The sequence below is a fragment of the Portunus trituberculatus genome, chromosome 38, assembly GCF_017591435.1.
Source record: "Portunus trituberculatus isolate SZX2019 chromosome 38, ASM1759143v1, whole genome shotgun sequence".
NCBI lineage: Eukaryota > Metazoa > Arthropoda > Malacostraca > Decapoda > Portunidae > Portunus > Portunus trituberculatus.
This window is the reverse complement of record NC_059292.1, coordinates 7,340,203-7,367,238: the sequence shown is the minus strand read 5'-3', so window position 1 is coordinate 7,367,238 and position 27,036 is coordinate 7,340,203. Positions and strand designations below refer to the sequence as shown.

The 27,036-nt window shown below is 37.7% G+C and overlaps 1 protein-coding gene across 8 annotated transcripts in view; it reads right to left on the bottom strand.

Moving 5' to 3' along the window:
• LOC123514665 (heat shock factor protein-like) overlaps positions 1–27,036 on the bottom strand; it is a 67,687-nt gene that overhangs the window by 25,613 nt on the left and 15,038 nt on the right. For 4 of the 8 annotated variants that reach the window (XM_045272696.1, XM_045272695.1, XM_045272691.1 and 1 more), the window contains exons 2-6: positions 24,432–24,540; positions 23,746–23,870; positions 19,557–19,796; positions 18,957–19,112; positions 18,377–18,492 (exon numbers count right to left, since the gene is read on the bottom strand). In XM_045272696.1, the coding sequence (XP_045128631.1) occupies positions 18,377–18,492; positions 18,957–19,112; positions 19,557–19,796; positions 23,746–23,870; positions 24,432–24,540 (746 nt within the window). The remainder of the gene's footprint in view (positions 1–18,376; positions 18,493–18,956; positions 19,113–19,556; positions 19,797–23,745; positions 23,871–24,431; positions 24,541–27,036) is intronic. The other 4 variants (XM_045272694.1, XM_045272693.1, XM_045272697.1 and 1 more) reach the window with 2 other exon arrangements.

Below are 27,036 nucleotides of genomic sequence, written 5' to 3'. Positions count from 1 at the left end.
GAGCATTTTATGATGTTGTATATAGGACTTGGTAGTTCTTCCCTACATTCTTTAAGTATTCTGCCTGAGACTTCATCCAGTCCCATTGCCTTCTCTTCATCCAGTTCCTTCATTAACTCTTTTATTTCAAGCTTGGTTACTTTAATCTCTTTCATATAGATTGTCTCTCTATTACCCTGTGGCCTTTCAAATTTGGATTCCTTAGTAAAGACCTCCTGGAATTTATTATTTAATAGTTCTGCCATACTTTTTGGATCTTCCACCATCCTGTTCTCTCCTTTTAACCTTTCTATTGTTTCTTTTTGCTTATTTTTTCCATTTATGAATCTGTAGAACAATTTTGGTTACTCCTTACATTTTTCGACAATGTCCTTTTCAAAGTTCTTTTCCTCTTCCTTTCTCACTTTAACATATTCATTTCTCGCTGCCTTGAAGTTTTTCTTATTTACTGGATTTCTATTTCTCCTCCACCTTTTCCATGCTCCATCTCTTTTCTCCTTTGCCCTAGCACACAATGCATTAAACCAATCTTTCTTTCCTTCTTCTTTAGGTCTATATTTCGGGACATATTCCCTGACTCCTGTTTTGTATATTTCCAAAAATAAGTTATACTTCTCTTGCATTGTCACTGAGTTTTCTATCTCCTCCCAGTTTACGTTTTTAAAATAGTTCTTGAGATTCTCAATATCAGCCTTTCTGTAATTTAATCGGTCTCCTTTGTATGAATCGTCTCTACCTTCCTTTCCCTCTTCTATATTCATTTCTAATATTGCATGGTCACTCTTTCCCAATGGGCACTTATATCTTATATCATCATTCATTTGTATACCCCTTGTAAGAACTAGGTTCAATCTCGCCGGCTCGTCGTTTCCTCTGAATCTAGTGCATTCCTTTACTCTCTGGTCCATCATATTGTCTATAATTAGGTTCAGGAATCTTTCTCCCCAGGCTTCTTCCCCCATACCACTTTCATAATTTTCCCAGTCCACTTCTTTACAGTTGAAATCTCCTACTATAGTCTGACCAGCCTTAATTTACGGCCGTGGGGGGGGCGAACGTCTCTGTACAGTGTTGCCACGTTTTCACTACTGTTGTTCTGTTACTCTCTCTCCCTCTCTCTCTCTCTCTGCTTACCTTTGATTCTTTAGTAAGTAATTTATAATTGTATATACAGTAAGGTCTCGGTTTACGTCAGAGTTACGTTCCTGAAACATGACGTAAGTCGATTTTGTGCGTAACTCGAGTTTCCGTACATTTCAAAGCATATTATCGAGTTTTCAACCAATCATTGTTTATGGTCATTCAGGTAAGTTAAAGGTTATATTGTTATATTATTTACAACTATGTAGGAATATGAAACACAAGCTTGTTTTTGTTGTTGATTAGGGCCACGAACGCGAAGGACTGCAGGTTGCTGAGAGGGGTGGCCCTGAGGCCGCCAGGAGGGTGGGCAGGTCGAATGTTGTGACGCCCAGGGCGGACAGCTGGGAGCGTAGTGCAGTGCGGTGGGAGTAGAAGCATGGGCAGCGGGGCAGGAAATGCAATAGGAAAGGGCAATAGGGATTAGCAGACAGACGCAGACGGTGCAAGTGAGCTGCGAGTGTCGTGTGGCCCAGGCGAAGGCTCCAGAGTTGTTATTGTTGTGATGGGTGCCCGAACCCTCAAGGTCATCAACCTCCCCGTTGTCATGGTAACGGGTTTCCCATTTTCTTCTTCACTCCCTCACACACAGCTGCTGCCTCCCTTCTCATGTTTTTAATTACGTCCTCTTTTTCTTGTAGCGTAATGGTTTTCCTTTTCTTAGCATCACTGCTGTCACTAAGAAGTTTTCTCTTTGGTGCCATTGAGCAAGATACTAAGAACTTGAGTCAGTAAATGCAGAAGTAGGAGAACACTCTTGCCAGGGGCAATGGTGTGGTGGAACTGAGGCAGGGTGTTATTGTATTCAAGCGTGAGGCAGGCAGTGTGACGGGTGACCACCAACAATAACAATAAATCCCGTGCTTTACGATTTATAAATTTTCAATTTTATTAATCTGAAATTGCCTTACAGTGGACTGACGTAACTACGAGTTTGACGTAACCCGAGACCGACGTAACCCGGGACTTTACTGTGTGTGTGTATATATATATATATATATATATATATATATATATATATATATATATATATATATATATATATATATATATATAAGTGAGTGGCATGAGGTCAGTCATGTCGCCACCACAGTGTGTCAAGACCACCAGCTGGGTGTGGAAGAGTTGCCGCTCGCAAGTGAATAATGCTTTTTTTTTCACTTAGGTATTGGCATATACCTACTATTTTGTAAAAATAGAAACTACACATTAGCTTGGCTTACAAATTATGAATGCGATTATGCCTCACCCTTGAAATTACTGTAAAAGCCAATAAATGTGAGCATTTTATCTTATAATTATAGCAACTTCTCGTACTACAAGGTGAGGCTATTCAGCCTGGCCAGGCTGGGTTCATCAGTATTGCCGCCACTCACAAGACTTCTACTATTTTTATTTTACTTTGGATAATAGATTATTTCTTTTTTCCATGCTCATTATCTTATATCTGTAACGCTGATATTATTACACACCCTAAACATACGCTAAGTACCATTATAAGTTACTACAGTTGATATCAGCAACACTGTTGAATATGTATGCCATGTTTGTATGGTACTATATAGTTTTTTTATGCATATGATGGTTACTGTTGATTCAGTCATCTATATACAAAAGTTGAAATTTTATACATCTGAATTGATGGTATTTGCGATGCCTTGTACACCAATAACTTCCATTTCACATCGCATTTTGGGGAAACGTGGCAGCACTGTAGAGCTACCCTCGCTCCACCACAGCCGTAAATTAAGCCCGGTCAGACTATAATATCACTTTTCTCCTTTCTTTAACGATTCTCGTTAGACTCCTTATTGTGTCATCTATCATGTCTTTATATTCTTGATTGGTCCATGAATTTGTTTTTGGTGGCACTTATGTTACAATGATTGTTAACTCTTTTTTATTAATATGCATCTTAACATACAGTACTTTTGCTTTTCCTTCCCACATTCCACTTGGTTTTTCACTATCTCCTTCCTTAACATTATCATGATTCCTCCTCCTCCTTTACCCCCTCTGTCTCTCCTCCATACATTATACCTATTATCCAAGTCTATTTTGATTGCCTCATTTAGTTTTATTTCAGCCGGGCATACAATATCCAGATTTTCTTTCTTTATGTAATCTCTTAATTATAATTTACTTGATAAAACCCCGTCTACGTTCGTATACATAATTTTTAGTCTCTTGCCTTTATCATTTTTAGTTAAACTTGTTCCACTTTTTTCTCTTCCTTCTTGTTTATATACCATTTCCTTATCCTGTCTCCTAGAATTCTAAAAAAAAAAATGCCTTTTTTTCCTCTTCTGAACTTTCATTATTTTTTCCCTTACTGCTGCCACCAGTTCGTTGTATCTCTTCCTTTCTTCCTCATTTCTATTTTTCTTTATGTAGATATCCTTGCAGCCTTCTGTTTCTCTAAGTTTTGTTGTTCTATATAATATTTTTTCTGTTGCTGCTTGTGATTTAAGTAGTATTTTAATTGGTCTCGTTTTTCCTTCTTGATATGGTCCCATTCTGTTTATTTCTTCTACTTCTTCTTCTAAGTTCTGCCTATCTTCGTCGTTTAGATTTTTTAGTAGGTCTTTGACTGATTTCATTTCTTCTTTTTCTCTTCTTGGTCTATATTTTATATTTTTTTCTTTTATTCCAAATACGATTACTCTTCTTTTTTTTTCTGCAATTTCTCTAACAAGATTTTCTTTTGTCTTGAGGACTCCTATCATTTTGTTTGTCATATTTTCTTCTTTTTCTTTTAGTTGTTCTTGAATCACGTGAAAATCAGCCTTATCTTTCTTATCTTGGACTCTCCATGCTTGTACTTCTTTTTTAATCACATTCTGTATTCTTTCCTCTTCCTTGTTTACTAGATCTTTCAGCTTCTCTTTTTCTTTCTCGGCTTTACCGAGTCCTTCTTCCATCTACTTCTTGTAGTTAGCTACTTCCTTTTTCAGTTCTTTGTTTTCTGCTCTTAGCCTAGCTTCATTTTCTTCCACTTTTTTTATCCTTTCTCTCAGTTTTATAAACTCTTTTTCCTGTTCTTCATTCTCTTTCATTCCCATACTCTCCTTTATCAATTTATCTAGTTTACGTTCAATAGTCAACACTCTCTTAAATATTGAAGTATTTGCCGTATTGAAACCTTCGAATGTGTGTGTGTGTGTGTGTGTGTGTGTATTTACCTAGTTGTAGTTTTACAGGGCCTGGCCTTTATGCTCGTGTGGCCCCATCTCCATATCTACACCTATCCGATTTTTCTTTAAAATTATGCACACTCGTTGCTGACAACACTTCTTCACTCAAACTCTTCCATGTCTCAACACATCTTTGTGGGAAACTATATTTTTTAACATCTCTCAGACATCTTCCTTTTCTCAGCCTTTTACTATGCGATCTTGTGCTTCGAATGTCATATTCTTCTCTCAGGATCAGTTTCTCATTATCCACTTGGTACATTCCGTTGATGAATTTATAAACTTGTATCAGATCCCCTCTCTCCCTTCGCTGTTCCGGGGTTGGTAGATCCATAGCCTTTAGTCTCTCCTCAAATGTCATCCCTTCAAATTCTGGAACCATTCTTGTAGCCATTTTCTGTAGTCTCTCCAACTTCCTTATGTGTTTCTTTTTGTGAGGGGTCCACACTACTCCTGCATATGCCAATCTGGGTATTATTATAGTACTTATCAGTTTCTTCATCATTTTTTTGTCCATGAAGTGAAATGCTAATCCAATATTCCTTAGCAAATTATATGTCTCTGAAAATTCTATCAATATGGCTTACCGGTTAATTGTTTTCTTCCATCGTCACCCCCAAATCCTTTTCCTTTTTTACTTTCTCCAGTTCTACTCCATCTCCCATCTTATAGATTCCCACAGGTCATCTTTCACTCTTTCCCAGTTCCATGACATGGCTTTTGTCCACATTGAATTCCACTTCCCACTTTTTACTCCATTCCCAGATCCTATTTAGGTCTTCCTGCAGTATTTCACAATCCTCTTTTTGTTTTATGACTGCACAGTTTCGCATCATCTGCAAACAGATTTATGTAGCTGTTTACTCCCTCTGGCATGTCATTTATATATATGAGAAAAAGTATTGGCACTCAGCTGTCTACTGCTCTCCACTTGGACTTCATATCTTTAATTACTGTCCTTATTTCTCTCCCCCTCAAGTAATTTTCCATCCATCTCAATGTGTTTCCTTTTAAGCCACCCTTCTCCTCTAACTTCCACAATAATCTTTCATGCAGTACTTTATCAAACGCCTTTTTTAAATCTAAATAAATACAATCAATCCATCCCTCTCTCTCTTGTACTTTATCAATTATTCTAGAGTAGAAACTATGTGTGCGCGCGCACGCACACGCGCGTGTTGGTGTTATTCACCATGGTCGCCTATGGAAAGAGTTCAGAGCTCAAACTGACCGATCTTTGGGTAGAACTGAGACCACACCACACGCCACACACCGAGAAAACGAGGCCACAACCTGTCGAGTTACATCCCGTACCAATTTACTACTACATAGACAGGGGCTAGACATTAAGATGCTCACCCATTTGCCTCGCCACTTCCAGCACTCGATACTGGGCCCTGTCAGTTGTGAGCCGAGTGTGTTAACCACTGCACTACACAGTGTGTGTGTGTGTGTGTGTGTGTGTGTGTGTGTGTGTGTGTGTGTGTGTGTGTGTGTGTGTGTGTGTGTGTGTGTGAACCAATTATAAGGCATTGAAATGGTCTATGTCTTCATCACACCACAATCAAAGGTGAAATAGATCAAATCTCTCTACTTTGAAAAAATAGAACACACCACACTGGTATGTCTAAGTCTTGTATGTCTACATATTGTTTGCTTAATGACAGCAGCTCTTCATACAGTATAATGATCTTTCATAAATTATTTACTAAATCCCCCAAATCATCTAGAGTTGTATATTATTAGTACACTCGGCCCTCGTTTTTCTGGACTAAATGGTGCAGACACTGGTCAGGATTATGAAAAGTCTGGATAACACAAATGGGTCCTTCATTTGCCAAACATGGTAGTTTGTCTCCTTATATGTTTTTGAGGAACTGCAAAATTTTGTCTATTTTGGTTTCCATGATGAACTAAACCTAAACAAACTTAATCTAAGTTAACCTAACGCTAAAACTAACTTAAGGCGTTTACACCAATCGAATCTAATCGATTCAATTCATGAATTTTGTTGATTCGACACATTAGTTTTAACGTAACCATTTACACCAGGCGAATCGAGTCAATCCAAATCACACAGATTCATGGCGATTCTGAAGCACTATGTTAGTGGACGTTCTAATCAATTTAATAAGACAATAATGTGCTATATATGATTCCAGTGATCCTGTGCGCCAAAATCATGTAAACATATTGTACTGAACCATAGCTCATAGCTAGAAGGAAATGCTGTAGCCTACAAATTACTAGATATTATTATTCTGCATATTTTAAAAACAAATGACAACAGAAAGCGTTATGGACATGATTTTACATTTTCATTTGGCAAATGTAGGGTGTATCATCTACCTTTGAAATGCGTGGTATAACGTAATCGCCAATCAGTCAGGCACCAGCCAGAGTGGGGGAGGGATGTAAGCTTCCTTATATTACCCTCTGTGCCTCTGATTTCGTTAACTAAATAATACGGTATGGCATGTCACAAAGTAAAAGTTAATATGACAAAATAATAGAACTGACATAGCTGTATTTGTTTTAATATCCTCCGTATACCGTTAAGTCTAAATAAAGAGTAGACTAGATGTGATAATATGGTATCAACAGTTACTGGTGCACCCATTTCTTCTGCGGTGAATGTGTATGTATCAGCAGATTATTCTGTCTTGTCACTCGACAGCTCCAGTTGGTTAAACGAAATACCGTATTCTCTCAGAGTGTCATGAACTGACATGGCTTCTGCTGTAAGCCTATTACAGGTGTGGGCAAACTATGGCCCGCGGCGTCCTGACAAATGTTAGTAAATTTGAAAGAGCAAATTAATAAACAACGGCAAATAGTATTGTGAGCATTCTATTTTCTTCCTGCAAGTGTGCACATGCATAAGAGTTGCTTTTTCTTTAGAAGCCTTTAATTCTGTATTTTGAATATTAATGATTTTGGGTTAATATGTAGTATGTGGCCTATAAGATTGTTTTTTATTTTTTATTTTTTATTTTTATTTATTTATTTTTTTTATTTATTTATTTTTTTTTGTGGCTCTAGCACTGAAAAGTTTGCCCATCCCTGGCCTAGTACTTCTTGTTAGTGACAGGCAACATCTTAAACTATTCTGTGGTTATCCTAAAAAAAAATCCTAAAACCTCTGGATTACTGACCAAATTTGGGAACAAATGTCTAAACTCTAAAGCTCCCAAATTCAGGTTTTTCAGAATTAATGGTACGCACCCATATTCGTTGCCGATGCCTATGCCTACGCTTCCTCAACCACTGTAACACTGTTATTTCTGCAAAAGCTAATACGTCCATACTTCCCAAATCATCTGAATGTGAATCAGTCAGTTGGAACTATGCAGATTCAAAATGACTTGATTCAAATGATTCTTCATGAATTGAATCTATTTGATTTGCTTGGTGTAAACGCACCCTAACAATACCATACATTGTGACTTATAAGTCAATCTGGCACATAAGTTGACCTCTATATTTTGACCCAAAAATGTTGTACTAGATAAGCTGACTCCCCTTAACTATTACTTAGGTTTATCCAATGTTGTCTTGAGTCATTAAGTACTGGGTTGTAATTAAATTTTATCTACAGTAAAAATAAATAACTCAATTCAAACAGAATGAAAACACCACCAACTTCAAGCATTTCAAAATAAAGCTGCCAGTTTTTACTTTTTTTTTTCTGTACTCACCCATTTCACTACTATAGCAGATGAATATTTACTTTTAAAACTCTAATGGTAACTGTCCAACCACCTACAGTCCAGCTACTCATGGAAACTGCACATACTCCCAAAAAGAATATATTCAAAGGCACAGATAACAGTAGATCTGGATTTGACACGAAAATCGCCGCGCTGCAGTAACGTACCCAAAGCCGGAGAACGGACCTAAAATTTCAAACCTCGAAACCTCAGCTCCTAGCCAACATGAATCTATGAAAATCACTGTGAAGCAAGCTAACTGTGTTTAATTCAATGCCTGAAAGCGATATCTAAATCCATACAACCGTGTCATTGTACCGTTCAGTTATACGAGTCAAACACGAGAATTTATATAATACCTGGTGGATGTTTAAATATAACTTTAAGCTTACAGCTGTATTTCAAACACAAAATGCAAATTTTGTATCACTTATAAATTACTTTACACGATTTTGGCTGTCCATTTGCTCATCTCTTCTTCACACCTGTGAGTTTATGCCTCTTGTCATCACTCTGTGACTGTGTTACCTCCTGTGGCGACACCAGGTTTGCACTTGGCGTGGACATCACTGTTGGTGTCTTACTATCCCACCCCTTATATATGTCACAGATGTTGCACTAGCGTACTCTATATAATTTCCTTAACAAAAATGCAACTTTTCTTCTTTTTTTAGGAAGACTATTTACAAAGCGCGTAGGCGGGCTTTATTTTTTTTACATCATCAATGCGAAGAAATATATCGCAGTAGTCACTATCAGTCACTGCCTAGGCATTGTTTCCTACCATTCTAGTCACTATTAATCATTCATCGGTTTGTTGCAGTCACATTAGTAATCAGGTGAGTTTAACACTTAACAGCACTCCACAGTACACTTTCACGTCACAGTGATGTCAATAACATGTCACTGTTCTTCACCAGTGTCACTATCTTTTCCCAAACTGACTATCTATATGGCACCAGATGTCATAACTGCAGTCACTGCCACCAGTTGCACGCGTCTCGGATTACGTCCCAGTTACGCCTCAAGTCACCACTAGCAGTTCTTCTCCACTGTACCAGACTTAACTCCGCATACAACACTCAGCGTCACCCTACACACGTCACGGTTGGATACACCACTCACAATGTTAAATCTGTGTGCATTACACTACTCACAATGTTCACTCCTTATTCACCTCACTGTACTTCATTACTCACTGCACAGTGACATCACTAGCGACTGCATCACACACGCGCATAATAACATTTTCATGTGAGCCTCGATACAAGCTCTTCACACTTTCACTGTAAATCCATTGCTGGACAAAACTCTTTCAACAGCATTCACATTTCACTGTTTAATTGTCTCCCACAGATATGTCAAAATGCCTGGACATGCACGTAACAATTACAACCCCTCACTCTTGGCTGCAGCGGTATCCCTAGCACGACTGACTTGAACCAAGTGACTTGAGTGACTGTCCGTTGGCTAAATCGTTGGCCGTCTCGCTGCTCGCCTGAGATTTTAAAATGACTCATTCGCAGTAGACATGGGTGTATACAACTTGCCACAAATATGTACATAATAATAATAATAATAATAATAATAATAATAATAATAATAATAATAATAATAATAATAATAATGTTTCCTCCAGGTAGAGGTCAGCCAAGCCCTTAATCTGGTGCACCTCACAGCCTCCACAAATGTACATGCCTTCCCACTGCTGCGGTATTTAGTAATGATTAGTATTTCCTTGAAAAATGCACCTTAGACTGCATAAAACTTAACAAAATTATAACTTTAACAGTCAGCTGCTGCGTACTAGTCTTTCCACTCTATAAAGTCCGTTCAGGGCAGGGCACATTCTGGAATTCCCATGAGTGCGACGTTGCCAGTTCGACTCCCAATTATCAGATTAACTGTACCGACCCACCACCCATCTCTCTCTCTCTCTCTCTCTCTCTCTCTCTCTCTCTCTCTCTCTCTCTCTCTCTCTCTCTCTCTCTCTCTCTCTCTCTCTCTAATCATTATTATTAATATTTTTATTATTATTATTATTATTATTATTATTTAGGTAGTGTGGAAAAAAGTCAAAATGAATAATAATAAATAATACTCCGGCGCTTTAGTTTTTGGCTCATTTTCTCCCAAACTTTCAGAAAACCCCTTTTGTGTGCATTTACCTAGTTGTAGTTTTACAGGGCCTGGGCTTTATGCTCGTGTGGCCCCGTCTCTATATCTACACTTATCCAATCTTACTTTAAAAGTATGCACACTCGTTGCAGACACTACTTCTTCATTTTAAGCTGTTCCACGTCTCAATACATCTTTGCGGGAAACTATATTTTTTAACATCTCTCAGACATCTTCCTTTTCTCAGCTTTTTACCATGCGATCTTGTGCTTCGAATGTCATATTCTTCTCTCAGGATCAGTTTCTCATTATCCACTTGGTCATTCCGTTGATCAATTTAAAAAACTTGTATCAGGTCTCCTCTCTCCCCTTCTTTGTTCCAGGGTTGGTAGATCCATAGCCTTTAGTCTCTCCTCATATGTCATCCCTTCAAATTCTGGAACCATTCTTGTAGCCATTTTTTGTAGTCTCTCCAATTTCCTTATGTGTTTCTTTTTATAAGGGTTCCACACTACTCCTGCATATTCCAATCTGGGTCTTATTAAAGTACTTATCAATTTCTTCATCATTTCTTTGTCCATGTGGTGAAATGCTACTCCAATATTCCTTAGCAAATTATATGTTTCTCTAAAAATTCTATCAATATGGCTTACTGGTTGATTGTTTTCTTCCATCGTCACTCCTAAGTCCTTTTCCTTTTTGTGTGTGTGTGTGTGTGTGTATATTTATGTATGTATGTATGTATGTATGTATGTATATATATATATATATATATATATATATATATATATATATATATATATATATATATATATATATATATATATATAGTAAAGTACCTGGTTACGTCGGTCTCGAGTTACGTCAAACTCGTAGTTATGTCAGTCCACTATAAGGCAATTTAAGATTAAAAAAATTGAAAATTTATAAATCGTAAAGTGCGGGATTTATTGTTATTGTTGGTGGTTGCCCGCCACACCGTCCACCTCACGCTTGAATACAATAACACCCTGCCTCAGTTCCACCATACCATTGCCCCTGGCAAGAGTGTTATCCTACTTCTGCATTTACTGACTCAAGTTCTTAGTATCTTGCTCAATGGCACCAAAGAGAAAACTTCTTAGTGACAGCAGTGATGCTAAGAAAAGGAAAACCATTATGCTACAAGAAAAAGAGGATGTAATTAAAAGACATGAGAAGGGAGGCAGCAGCTGTGTGTGAGGGAGGGAAGAAGAAAATGGGAAGCCCGTCACCATGACAACGGGGAGGTTGATGACCTTGAGGGCTCGCGCACCCATCACAACAATAACAACTCCGGAGCCTTCGCCTGGGCCACATGACACTTGCAGCTGACTTGCACTGTCTGCGCCTGTCTGCGGATCCCTATTGCCCTTTCCTATTGCATTTCCTGTCCCGCTGCCCACGCTTCTACTCCCACCGCACTGCACTACGCTCCCAGCTGTCCGCCCTGGGCGCCACAACATTCGACCTGCCCACCCTCCTGGCGGCCTCAGGCGTCCACCCCTCTCGGCAACCTGCAGTCCTTCGCGTTCGTGGCCCTAATCAACAACAAAAAACAAGCTTGTATTTCATATTCCTACATAGTTGTAAATAATATAACAATATAACCTTTAACTTACCTGAATGACCATAAACAATGATTGGTTGAAAACTCGATAATATGCTTTGAAATGTACGGAAACTCGAGTTACGTACAAAATTAACTTACGTCATGTTTCAGGAACGTAACTCTGACGTAAACCGAGACCTTACTGTATATATATATATATATCTGTATATATATATATATATATATATATATATATATATATATATATATATATATATATATATATATATATATATATATATATATATATATATATATATATATATATATATATATATATATATATATATATATATATATATATATATATATATATATATATATATATATATATATATATATATATATATATATATATATATATATATATATATATATATATATATATATATATATATATTTCATTACATTATGTTATGTGTAGGTAGTATTTATTTGTTATTTATTTTCGACTTTTTTCCCACACCACCTATGAGGTAAAAGTCTGGGTGCGTTTTTTTTTCAGAGGTGTCCCCAGTAGGCCTAATCCTCTCTCAGCTGTTTAATCATCATCATCATCATCATCATCATCTTCCTCATCAGAACATTCTGTGATGTTAATCACAAAGGACTCTACGAAATTTTCAGCTGCGATGTCTTGTTGGTCATCTTCATCTTGTATTTTTTCAGCATGTCGCACTGCTTCCATCCAATTTTGTGGTGTGATGACACTCAGTGCTTCTGCCACGAGATCTTTCAGATTAGCCATTTTGAAAGGGTTCTTCTTGGCTACATAAGCCTTCACTTGTGCCCAAATGAGCTCAATCGGGTTATATTGGCAATGATATGGCGGCAACCTCAAAACGCGATGCCCGCCTCTTCCGCAATCTTATCGATTAAGTATGTCGTGGTGACATCCACTTTCTTCGCAAGCTCTTGCAGCTGTGCTTTGGAAGAGTTTTCTTGGGGCTGGACTCCCTTCTTTATCAGCCACTCCAATAAATCAGATTTTCTCCAGGACGTTGCAGGCCTTCTTTCAAGTTTAACGGAATGATAAGAAGCATTATCCATTACGATCACCGAGTTTGGTGATATGTTTGGGAGCAGCTGCTTTCTAAACCACTCCTCAAATAGGGTCGAATTCATTTGCTTGTGATAGTCTCCGTCATTTTTTGCTTGAAATACCAAGTCGGTGTTATTCACAAAGCCATTTTTAGTGCCAGCATGAAGTATGATCAAACGGCTACCTTTTCCAGTTGGCTGTCGTACTCCAGTGGCTTTGGGTGACGTTGTATCAATCCAACAGTTTGAAACTGTGTAATTTTGGTTCACCCAAGTTTCATCTAGGTATACGATGTTCTGGGAGGCCTGCTTAACTTTTTTGTCTCGCAAGAACGTAGTGCGAGCTGCTGCCACATCACTCCTCTCCATAAGGAATTTGCGGCCATCAACTTTGGCATATTCCAAGCCAATCTCCTTCAAAATCTTATGCAGGGAGGATATGCCGCCACTGAAGGAAATGTTTTCCTTAAGATCTTCTCTAATCTTTTGTAGAGTCGGGACTTCATGCCTCTCGTAAAAGGCCAGGACCGTTCTTCTTATGACACATTTATCAAAGTCATCCAGAGTCGTGACAGGTGCAGAGCGTCTCCTCTTCTGTGGAGATAAAAAAAAAACTGTCCTTTCTGGTGATGTCCAGCTTCGTATGGAGCAGATTCGCTGGACAGTTTTTTCTGAAACGTTGGTGGCTCTTGCAGTCCAAGCAATTACTTTTGAAGGTGGGATAAGGAATCCATTACATGCTTTCTCTTCAAGGAAAAGCTTGTTTACTTTGTACAACATTTCCTTTGCCCTGCTATGCAGTACCTTGGACCGAGAGCAAGTAGGAGTTGTTGCTTCCATCTTGCTTGGTGACCAGGAAGGAAGTGAGCCGTGATGCCTGACTCGCTTGGAATTAGTGAACCTGCTTATCTGGGAGGACAGACCTCAAGGTAATTAAGATCACTGACGGGGGTGACAGCTGAGTGTGAAAATTTTTTTCTATCCTCTGCATATCTTGTGAATCTTAAAAGCCAAGCTTATTTTGATCAGAAGGATAACTTGTAATTTATTCAGATGTAAAAACCCACCACTAAAACTGCCATGCAAGACAGAAATCTGCCATGAAAACCGCCAGCCCACCAGCATCACAGTTTTCCCGCCAGTGAAGACAGAAAACCACCACATTTGGCGAGAATCCCGCCAACCTGGCAACTCTGGCCTGGCCTGACTCAACCCAGTAGAGAGAGGAAAGAGGACACCACCACTACCACCAACGTGGCAACATTGGAAAAAAAACGCTGCCACATAGACACTAATTGTACTATGTAACTTCCTTTACTATACACGCAATACATAAAATATCACTTTCAAACAGCACATGGATGATAAATAAGGGAGAGATGCATGTATGAAGGTTGATTTGGCAGCATGGCTAGTTGTAAATGACCATACCTGCCCCACCCTGAACGGACTTCATAGAGTGGAAAGACTATACCAGTCAACCGCTTTGGGTATGTTACTACAGTGGCGGCGCGGCTCCGCAGTCCCGTGTCAAATCCAGATCTACTGTTATCTGTGTATTAGGTGATGTCAATATTTCATAGGCAAAGGACTCAGGAAGGCCAAGATAGAACTCCTGGCTCAGGGAGACAGCCTCTTCCTCCGTCATGTTATGTAGGGAACTGACACTCTGTAGTATGTAGGAACAACTACGTACCTACATCAATACCATTGCTTATTACTATAGAATATTTTATTGATACAAAAGTTAAAAACATAATAATTTTGTAATGAAACGATCATGGATGATCGTTCAATGCTGCCACCTAGTGACTAACATTCCATTTGAACAGCTGTTTAGGAGCGAAATTTTAAGTATCATTTTATGTTTTTAAATATTTAAGATTATTTTTTATATTATGTTTTTAGTTTTGTATCAATAAAATATCACATAATAATAGACAACAGTATTTGTGTAGGTGTGTTGCTGTTCCTAGTTACTACAGTGTCAGTCCCCCTGCACAACATGGCAGAGAATGTAGCGGTCTCCTTAAGCCAGGAGTCCTATCAGGAGCTTTGGCAGTATCTAATACAGTATCTTTTCCACTCCTTACATTTTTCCTTGGTGCAAATTTACCGCTTTTACTTGATGATGCATCCACACAGTATTTAGCAGAATATTATACCAGCTTATCTTTTGATTTACTAATGTCTGACAGCGTTTGCTTGGCCACACCATACTTCTCACACATACTCACAACTCTAGCTCCTTTCTCAAATTTTTTTTATCATTTTCAGCTTTTAACCTTTGCACTCTGTGCAACAGAAAACGGTTCCTGGTGCCATATCCAGGCTGGGTCTGGGGTGGGGAGATACCTGAATCAAAGGCAGCTCTCTCTCTCTCTCTCTCTCTCTCTCTCCAATATGGAAATAATGATGATGGCAAGTGATTTTTCATAATAGCTACATACAATAAGAAATAAACCCACGCAAATTTTAGGGGAAATAATTATAGTCTGCCTTCTCAAGGCCATTTTCTGAAAATGACAATGAAAGAAAATGTTAATTAATCTATTAGTACCATAAATATTTTTAAATACAGGGGATCCTCGTGATTCAACCGTTCGCAGTTCAAATTATTGCCAATCCTCAAGGTTCGACCGACTGACTCGCCAATTCGACATTCATACCTCGCACACCACCCACCCATTCAAATCCGCCACCTCCCCAAATTTGCTGCAAACCCGCCAGGCAGAAGTGTAAACTGATGCTACCCTGTGCGTCACTTAAGGCGGCGTCACACTACCACTTTTCCGTCAACTTTCTGAAGACTGTCAACTTTTGTCGACGCTGGTCGTCACACAAAAGCTCACTTCCGCCTTTGTCGCGTTTGTCAACTGTAAACAAACATGGCAGCCCCTTCACCCCCCAGCAAGCCGTTGCTATTTTTGGCCTTTAATGCTCCCTATGAGAAACTCTTCAGACAGCTTTGTCCACCCATAAACAACAGAGTTGCTCATCTTAGCCAGTTGTTCCCTGGAAGTTCTGCCTTGGAACATCACAGTCCCAGAAAAATGTAAACAAACAACTGAACTACTTTTCACCGTTAGGCTAGGACAAAAAATATATATATACAAATATATTTACATCTACTTATCAAGATTCTAATTTGATATTATAGCATCATTCCAATTAACACGAAAATTCATTTTATTATAAAAGTGTTAATTAGAAACCATAGATCTTAATTTGACCAAAAATTTATGCTAGAGGAAAAAGGTGTGTTTCGTCTGACTCAAGACGACGGAAAGCCACCTCCAGCCCCAACCCTAAGAAGCACAATTTCCTGCCTTTCAAAGATAAGCTTGAGCTTATAAGAAAGTGTGAGGCAAGTATAGCTCAGTGTTGTTGCAGCACAAATGGGTGTCCCTAGATCAACAGTATCAACAATTTGGAAGAAAGGGACAAGTACTGCAGGACCGCTGCAAGTGTTTTTATTTCCAAAAATGTAGTGTACAGAATCCTAACGTGATTAATAAAAACAAGTTAGATATAAATGAAGCCTTTAATAGTCCTGATTTAGTCTAAGTCAGTGTTTTTTAGAGGTTATAATGATATTTTGAGGAGGTTGGTCCCTATCCCCCTAAGTATCTTATGGGAGAAATTGCTTCATGATTTGAATAAACGCTGATTCGACCCATGAAAAACTGCCCTAACCCTGTTGAATTGTGAGGATCTCCTGTAAAATAATCATTTCCAGTACAGGGGATCCTCGCAACTCAACGGGGTTAGGGCGGTTTTTCGTCAGTCAAAACAGCGTTTATTCAAATTGTGAAGCAATTTTTCCCACAAGATACTTAAGAATTAGGGGGATAGGGACCAACCTCCAGCCTAGACCCCCCCAAAACATCACTATAACCTCTCAAAAACACTAACTTAGATTAAATCAGTACTATCAAAGCCTTCATTTATATCAAACTTGTTTTATTAAATACATTAGGGAAATATAACCACTTGCATGATGCAACGGTCTCACGGTACTTGTCCCTTTTCTTCCAAATTGTTGATACTGTTGATCTAGGGACACCCATCTGTGCTGCCACGACACTAAGCTATACCTGCCTCACACTTTCTTATAAGCTCAAGCTTATCTTTGAAAGGCTATCACACTGCCCTATGATACGCAGAACGAGGAACATCCGCTCCAGATAGCTGGGACTTGCCCAGGATTAGCGGAGCAAAGTTGGGATGGCTTCATATCCATTCCGGTTCTCCATATGCTATCCCAATGAAAAAAATAAACATAATATATGTAATAAATACCTTTTATTTAAACTAAAAAGAACGTCCATAAATTTTTCATATTGGAATATTATATAATATTTCATCAATACAGAAAATTAAAATATATATATCATGTTGATAGTTTGGGCTCATGGCAACCATCCCCGACTCAAGAGTTTCCGTCGTGCACGTCTCGGTTCTTCTTTAGTTTCTTTTACTTACTTTTCTTCAACAAGAGGAAGTGAAAATGCAATTCCAGAATGAAGCACAGGTTGAGGCATAAGCAGCATATGGTTTTGTTCTGGTTTGTTTTGATCAGGCTCAGTCTTGGTTGCTGGGCAGATTGCCTAGCATAGCAAGAACGCGGACAGCGTGTATGTGATAATGTTCCTGGTTTCATACCAGGAACCATGGTCTGCATTTCGTGTATCATAGGCCAGTGTGATACTCAATGGAATCCGCCTGGCGGGCTGGTGGAAGATTTGACCAGGTGGGTGGCGCACGAGATATGAATGTCAAATCGGTGAGTCAGTTGGTTGAACCTTGAGGATTGGGTATTAATTAATTGAGTTTGAATTGGCGATAATTCGAACTGCGAACAGTCGAATCATGAGGATCCCCTGTATGGCACATCAGTACTTACCCCATACACCTTTGTAATAATGATGAAAATCAAGTATGCTATTATATCATATACAACCTACATTCTGAGAGATCTCATACAGTATCCGGGAAAGAAAACACACCATCTTAACAAAAAGCAGCCATGACGTAATATGTGCGTCATTGGATATGTAATGAGCACCCTGATGGCACAAAATACATGTCATCATGTTGAAGGAGGTAAGTCACAGCAAGGGCCACTTGTTTACACCTGATACCCTTGGGAGACATAATTAGGAGTTCTAAGGTACTGAAAAATCCACAAACTTGCACATTAATACTGGACAATACACAGTATTCACTAGCGTTGGCTGGACTTGTTTACAACTGCCTGCTGCAGCAGCACCACCACCATCTATTAGCCACTTCTGGAAGAGTGTGGGGCGCACATAATATCTGGACACTATCCGGATAAACCAAAATCCGGATATACAAGGTCCGGATTAACGAAGGTCGAGTGTATTTGATTTGATTTCATCAATCTTTTTTTTTTTTTTTTTGGGGGGGGAGATAGGGGCAGTGTACATAGCATATCTACGGCACTACTGATTTTTTTTATTTTGCAAATGGATTATATCAGCATTTTAATCTACATTTTAATACATCACAACACCTACTTGTCACTCCCTGCATTGACTGATGAGTTAACAGCATCATCTTGGTTTGAATCAGAGTCCTCAGTTACTTCCTGGATCTGAGCACCACCACTGTTTGTCTCACTCTGCCCAAGAACCTGGTAATCACCATCACATCAGTTACAGTCTTTCTGAATAGACTGATGCCTTACTGTTAGTCATAAAACACTCACTCTCTCTCTCTCTTTCTCTCTGTATCCAATCATCCTCTTAATGCAAGTCCTATACACCTTAGCAACAACAATGAAAAACATGTTCCCCTAAAATCAACATTCACATTTACTAACCTTATCTTCATACAGCCCTATGGTACCTTATCATATTCATTCCCTTAAGGAAACTCTTAGGAGCAAACATCAGATAAATAGAATTTACATAGGGACCACACATGCACTCACCCAGACCTCTGTCATCAAACTGCTCTTATGAAGCACATATTAGGCCATTCAACCACTCCCACTAAATTAAACTCGCACTACCATCCTTCAAATATTCACCTATATATCCATCTAAACCTGTATTTTCACCAACTTTCATCCCCCTTCTTGCCTTCTTCACTTACATCTATGGGGTTTCCTTGTAAGAACTGATGCATTGTGTTAATCTTGGAGAGAGAAGAACTGTCATCACTTGCCTCCAAGGCTAGGTGGCTGAATTTTCTCTTGGGCACCAGACCTTTTGATGGGCTCTTCACCATAGCTATGAGGAAGTGGATGAGCTGAAAAGAAATAAAAAGTTCAGAATAACAGAAACAAACATCAATAGTCATATTTTTATTTCTAAGACTTAACAGTTGGGGAGGGGTTAAATAAACTTATTCATAAAAGTTAGAAATGTTACTAAAGGGAAGAAAAATAATATACCTAAATAAGCTCCATGATAGATTGAACATTATTTTCCTCTACACTCTACAAAACTATCAGTCTTTAGATCACTGTCCTAAATAAAACCAAGCCATATAGGATTTTCTTTACGTGAAAGTAATGGTCGAATTTCTCATAGCACGTAAGGTTTAGTAGGAACACTTACCTAAAGCATTTTCTTGCACATTTAAAATGTTAATTATTCTGCTTTTACCTGCTAATATATGAAACTAATAAATATTCACAGGCTTGATTCATTGTTCTTCAATCATCATTGAATAGTTATAAAATCAACTCACCTTCTCTATGATCTGCTGCTGTTTGGTGAACTTTTGTCTCATGTTGGCATATTCCCGCCACAAAGCTTCATTCTCTCGTTTCAGATTGTGTAGTTTGGAGTTCATGGAGTCTTGGTCGCGCTTCATGTCCCTCACGTCACTCAACAGCTTGTTCATGTTCTTATTATCCTCTACGATCACAGAACGGCTGGTTGGAATCTGGGTAAAAACGACGCCATCGCTTGCAAGTCTACGTTGTTGCTGTAAGAAATGTAATAGGAACCTACACACAAGCACCGCTCTGTAGCAAGTGCTCTTTGAAAACAAAATAGCGCCTCTAGAGTCAACTTAGGATCTTGTTAGCCTGAGTTTTCATATGCATACATAAGAAGAGTGAAAAAATGGCACTATTCCAAGTCTTCCATTCCTGAATCGTACATAGTTGGCTGTAGCCCACTTTAATGAGTGGTGATATGTCACTAACAACACAACAAGGCCATACTACATTTTTTTCAAATCTTTACCATTTAGCAAGTCAAGATGCAGGAGAGGAAACAAGCCTATAGGAATGGATCTAACAAATTTGGTAAATGCTAAAACTATGCATGCATGCTCTTTTAGATATTATTGTTTGCAAACACTTTTCATCACCTCTAACCCTTTCTTTGACCTTGAATTCAAACCTATACAGAACTATTACAAAAAGAACTCGTAAGGTAAAAGTGTTTTTGTCTCTCAAATCTCTGCTTCCTTTCTTACCTTGTGGTTTACCTACATCTCCACAGAAATTCCTGCCTCAATATCCAAAATCCAGGTTATGAAACTACTACTGTATATACTTTCACTATTCAGAGCTATATTAGCACCAATACTTTCCTCCTTACATATTTCACATTCATCTTCAGTTTCCTTTTCCCATAGTTCTCTCAAAGTTTCATATCCTGATTTTGCAGCTTATCTGTACTATTTGAAATAAAAATGATGAAATATGCAAACAAGAATTTCCACTTTCTCTTTCTGACATTTTTGCCTCTTGTTCCCTAGCCCTATCTTTTATCTTACCCTTCCATCTATCCATAAAGATAACAAATGATCTTTGTGACATAATACAACCTTGTTTTTTTGGCAATCCTTAATGTAAAGTATTCCTTTTCTTTTTGCTAACATCAAATACCTTCCTTTCCATTTAGTACCACTAATTCTCATTCATTTTCACCTACAATACTGCACTAAGTATTCCCATCAAATTTATATGCTATTCAATAAGATTATAAATACTATACAAATATATTTCTCTCCTTAAATATTTTACATACATCCTAACACTTGATGAATGCAATCTCAACTTTAAAATATATGGAAAATACTAGTACTAGCAATGCATCAAAAATAACAAAAACAGAACAAAATTAAAGAATCTTTCTAATTATTATCTACCTATCAATCACCTACAAGTTGTGAAAATCCTTAACCTCAAACTTTAATTAGAACTTTTTTTAAATTCTTAACATATTCATTTTAGAGTTGGGGATTGTAAATGAGCTAAGTAAATGTGAGAAAGGCCCAGGCACCAACCATCATGAAATGAAGTTGAAAATGTATTCTCTATAATTTTCCCTATGTAATTGTATTTCTACTGGGCAGGCAGCTAACTTAACGAAGGTTCATACAACGAAATTTCGCTACAAAGAAGGTTTCATTTTACTACCATCTGCTCGTTTAACGAACATAAAACTCGTTTTAATGAAGTTTTATCCAGGTAATTTTTTCCAAGTTTGAAAGCCCCACCGTATCACACAAGCCGACAGGCTTTTGAATACACCAGTGTCTCTCGTGGACAACACGTGCACCACTCACTCCCCCTGTTCAAAACAATAACAACGTCTGCAGCAGCTTGTCTTCCCTCACTCCACTTACCACCAAAACGCCCTGCAATGTCGCCTAGCGTTGCTAAGAAGACCAGGAAGTCTCTTACTGTCGAAGTGAAGCTGGATATTATTCACAGACACGAGAGAGGCAAGAAAACTAATAGCATTGCTCGCCACCATCTTGACTCCATCTACTGTCTCTACTATTTTCAAGTCAGCAGACTATTAAGAAGGCTGGTGAGACCGTACCTTCCATGCAAGCTAGGGGCCGCTATGGTACAGTGGAACCATGAGCGCTTTGGGGTCCAAGGGGTCTCCAAGCGCACGGGTTCGAATCCTGTCCACAGTCCGAGTGTAGGTTGAACATCCTCACTTGGGGCAACAGTTTCCTAGCGGGTGGGCTTTGAGATAGGGGGTACCCAAAAAGTATCCCCTTTAGCCCATAAATTCCCGTGAAGAGCCCACATGGTATATATATATATATATATATATATATATATATATATATATATATATATATATATATATATATATATATATATATACAGTAAAGTCCCAAGTTACGTCGGTCTCGAGTTACGTCAAACTCGTAGTTACATCAGTCCACTATAAGGCAATTTAAGATTTAAAAAATTGAAAATTTATAAATCGTAAAGTGTGGGATTTATTGTTATTGTTGGTGGTTGCCCGCCACACCGCCCGCCTCAAGCTTGAATACAATAACACCCTGCCTCAGTTCCACCACACCATCGCCCCTAGCAAGAGTGTTATCCTACTTCTGCGTTTACTGACTTAGTATCTTGCTCAATGGCACCAAAGAGAAAACTTCTTAGTGACAGCAGTGATGCTTAGAAAAGGAAAACCATTATGCTACAAGAAAAAGAGGACATAATTAAAAGACATGAGAAGGGAGGCAGCAGCTGTGTGTGAGGGAGGGAAGAAGAAAATGGGAAGCCCGTTACCATGACAACAGGGAGGTTGACGACCTTGAGGGCTCGCACACCCATCACAACAATAACAACTCCGGAGCCTTCGCCTGGGCCACACAACACTCGCAGCTCACTTGCACAGTCTGCGCTTGTCTGCTGATCCCTATTGCCCTTTCCTATTGCATTTCCTGCCCCGCTACCTACGCTTCTACTCCCACCGAACTGCACTAAGCTCCCAGCTGTCCGCCCTGGGCGTCACAACATTCGACCTGCCCACCCTCCTGGCGGCCTCAGGCGTCCACCCCTCTCGGCAACCTGCAGTCCTTCGCGTTCGTGGCCCTAATCAACAACAAAAACAAGCTTGTGTTTCATATTCCTACGTAGTTGTAAATAATATAACAATATAACCTTTAACTTACCTGAATGACCATAAACAATGAATGGTTGAAAACTCAATAATATGCTTTGAAATGTACGGAAACTCGAGTTACGTACAAAATCGATTTACGTCATGTTTCAGGAACGTAACTCTGATGTAAACCGAGACCTTACTGTATATATATATATATATATATATATATATATATATATATATATATATATATATATATATATATATATATATATATATATATATATATATATATATATATATATATATATATATATATATATATATATATATATATATATATATATATATATATATATATATATATATATATATATATATATATATATATATATATATATATATATATATATATATATATATATATATATATATATATATATATATATATATATATATATATATATATATATATATATATATATATATATATAAAACTGAACTCGTGACTCTACAATGGATAAAATGGAAAGCCTTGTGGAAATGTGGTACATAAGTTTTGTATGTGATACAATGATGCGCCCTTTGTTTACATTCCACAGGTTGCCGGTTAGTGTCTTTCCCGTTTCACTCTCCCTCCCTTCATAAATTTAAGATCACCAACATTATAAAGTTATGTACATACATACATTAGTGTACATTATAATAATTTAAATTAAACTGCCTAAATGTGTAACTTCATAATTTTTACTTTCATTAAACCTTTCACTGTACTATGATGCACTCTTGGTTTCTTAACTCTCAATGGAAGTTCAAGTCACAGGTTAAACTTGTTATAATCGCATAACGAAGGATTTTTAGAAACGTAACCCCTTCCTTAACTGGGGTTTGCCTGTAATGATATTTCTAAGATGTAGGGGAAATTACAGAACAGAATATATTTTTAACTCATTTCACAGTGGTTGGCACCTGGCCCCTTGTTGCAGCCAGCTACTCAAATACAGTCTGATTGACACTGAGTCTTTTAAGTGAAACTATATATTACAAAATAATCAGATTACCTTTCTTTTGATGTTCTCTAAAAGGTTCTCTTGTCCCCGAAGAAAGTGTGGATGTGCAAATTCCATCTCATCTCTCTCCACCCTCAGCCCTCCAGAGTCAGCAGACACTACTTTGTGAAAGCCATCTGGAAGGAAATCATATTTTCAAGACATTGTATTAATCCAAGTAAATGTAAAAAATCTTGCATTATTCACAAACTCAACGGATTATCTAAATCGGTTCTTGCATTACATGGATTCCCTTCTGAAATTATACTACAGCAGTGAAGACTAACTCTACTGACAGGTATATCACGAAGAATAACAATAACTTTTAGTTTCCTTTGCCTTTCAAGGAAGAAAAGAACTCTTGTTAAAATTTTCTATCAGTGTACCTACAAGTTATCACATCAAGACAAATGCTTCATATTTACAATTTACAGTCTTACTACATGCCATCAATGTAATGACATGCCTAAATAATACTATATATATATATATATATATATATATATATATATATATATATATATATATATATATATATATATATATTTTTTTTTTTTTTTTTTTCTCTCTCTCTCTCTCTCTCTCTCAAAAAGAATGCATGAAAAACAAAACAAAAGTACTAGTGCAAATCAACAGGAAGAATATACTGTCCAGTAAAAAACTTAGTAGTAATTATCACACAACTACATATAACTTACACATGTTGAGTTGTCGCACAAAGCTGGCCATATTGTTGTGTTTGTAGTACTGTGGCAGCAATTCACGTGAAAATTTGGCTTGATTCTGGATAATGAAACTCCTGCCATTCTGGAAATAGAAAAAATCTATTTAGCATGGTTGATCATTGTTTTTAGGGAGAATGCAATATCTACGTAGACATCCTTTACTATAAAGCTTCTATTAAAGCAAAATCAGAATAGAAAATGTCATATCGGGAGAGAGAGATTTCAAATATGTCCATACCAGTTATTACAACAAAAAAAAAATAAATAAATAAAAAAAAAATGCTAGAGAGAGAGAGAGAGAGAGAGAGAGAGAGAGAGAGAGAGAGAGAGAGAGAGAGAGAGAGAGAGAGAGAGAGAGAGAAATTATGTACACCTAACCCTCCGTTATCAAGTGAAATTGGTACCTAAAAAACCGCGATAAAGGAAGTGAAGAATAAATAGGAAATAAATAAATTGGTGCCTCAACCCAAAAATTTTCCTAAAAAATTTTGTTACCCTAAATTTACTACCATTAATACTGGAGTAGCTTATTAACATTTGACAATTTGAAATGAATGAAAACCAGCTCTGAACAACAGAATACCACATGTGAGACTGAGGGGTGGTGGTGGTAGTGGTGGTGAGCAGATTGACTGGAACCAATCAGTTCCCTTATTCAAATCACGTGACGTGAATACACAGCAATGATTGGCTGTTAGCTCCTCCTCCTCATGATCATCATCTTTCTTCCCCTCCACCTCCCCCTATCTAAACATTCCTCAGTGTGTGGTTTGGATATGGGTACTACTACTACTACTACTACTACTACTACTACTACTACTACTACTACTACTACTACTACTACTACTATTATTATTATTATTTCTACTACTACTACTACTACTACTACTACTACTACTACTACTATGGGTGCACGATGACGACTTTCCTGATGCACTAAGACTATATTTTGCAGATTTTCATAAGTGCGCGATAACGCCTAAAACGCAACAACAGAGGGTTAGGTGTATATAAATAATGGTCAATATTTTCTTATCTTGCCTGCTTCATGCTTATCAGTAATAATGATCTCAGACCAATCCATATACAGTATATTGTTCTAAACCATATCCTAGAGCACCAACATCCAAATCTTGTATGACTTCATGAGGCTTTATAAAGGACTGCATGCCTTAGAGATTTGTCCCTCCCTTCTTCCAGATTCTATCTTCCTCAGTGTCCATCCCCAACCTCTTTCATCCCCCTATCCACATTCCTTACCTTCACCTCTCTCTCTCTCTCTCTCTCTCTCTCTCTCTCTCTCTCTCTCCCCTCAGATCAGAAATTAAAATTCATGATGGCAATAAAGATTACCATCAACACAAAATCACCAACTTAGCAACTAAAAAGCTCAGCTCTTAACTCAAGAAGTTAATCAACTTTTCCAATGCAGCATTTCTTTCCATGTAGCCACAACAATGAAAATGCAAAATAAAACACTTTGTTACAATCTTTTAACTATATAATTGTTGAATAATAAATTTAAAATTAATTACAAGACATGAAAAAACTTCCTACATAAATGTATTTCAATAGACACTAACAAAGGAGCATTATAAGGACTAAGAAAGAATCAATTAATTCAAACAAGCCACCATTCTGTTTCTGTTTTTGGAGAGCTACAGATTGCTGAAGTCTCATTTGTCCACAAGTTGTTATGTTACTGCTTGTCTGGAGGGACAGGATATCCTTCCTTTATCAAGTGTGATCTTGACTTCCCATGAGGATTGTTACAACAATAACTACCCATCACTTAATTAATTCATATCTTTTGTCATGGCTTCTAACCTTACTTAAACATCACAAACATTCACGATGGAAAACTTAAATTCACTCAAAACTATGGGTAATGCAATACATGTGCAGAGATGCAAATATTCTTTGTATATCACAAATATTGTATCTTTTTCCTTATATTGATAATGAATAAATAATTTATTACCTACATACCAGCAAACAATACATATACAAAGGAGACTCAATACTCAAAATTAATTCGTTCCAAATGGCTGTTTGAGTATCAAAAAGTTTGACTATCAATACCAATAAATCAAGTAATTCACTCTAATCTTAGCAAAACCTTAAGTTTAAAAAAATTTCATTTTTTTTTTATTTTTATTTTTAATTTGTGAAGGCTGGTGATGGATAAGGTTGAAGAGAAGGGGGAGAAGGGTGGGAAGGAGAAGGAAAGTCATCAGAGGAGGAGTCACCATTCATGAAAACGTCATAACTTCTCTTCTGGTGTGATTCCTGTGAACCCACTACTGGAGGGCTATTGCTCACTAACACTTGCACTCTCACTAAATTCCTTATTTTCTCTACTAATAAGCCTCTTTGGTGCCATTAAAAGTTTATAAATGAAAAACTACTGACAGAATGCTGAAGCATGTTTTCTTAAGACTGCGGCAGGATTAGGGATGCATACCAGTATCCAGTATACTGGAATACCGTTATTTTGCTTCAGTATTACCGGTAATACTAGTATCAGAATGGGGCAACGGTGGCAGCGTGGGCAGGAGAGATCAGAGCTTTGTTTACA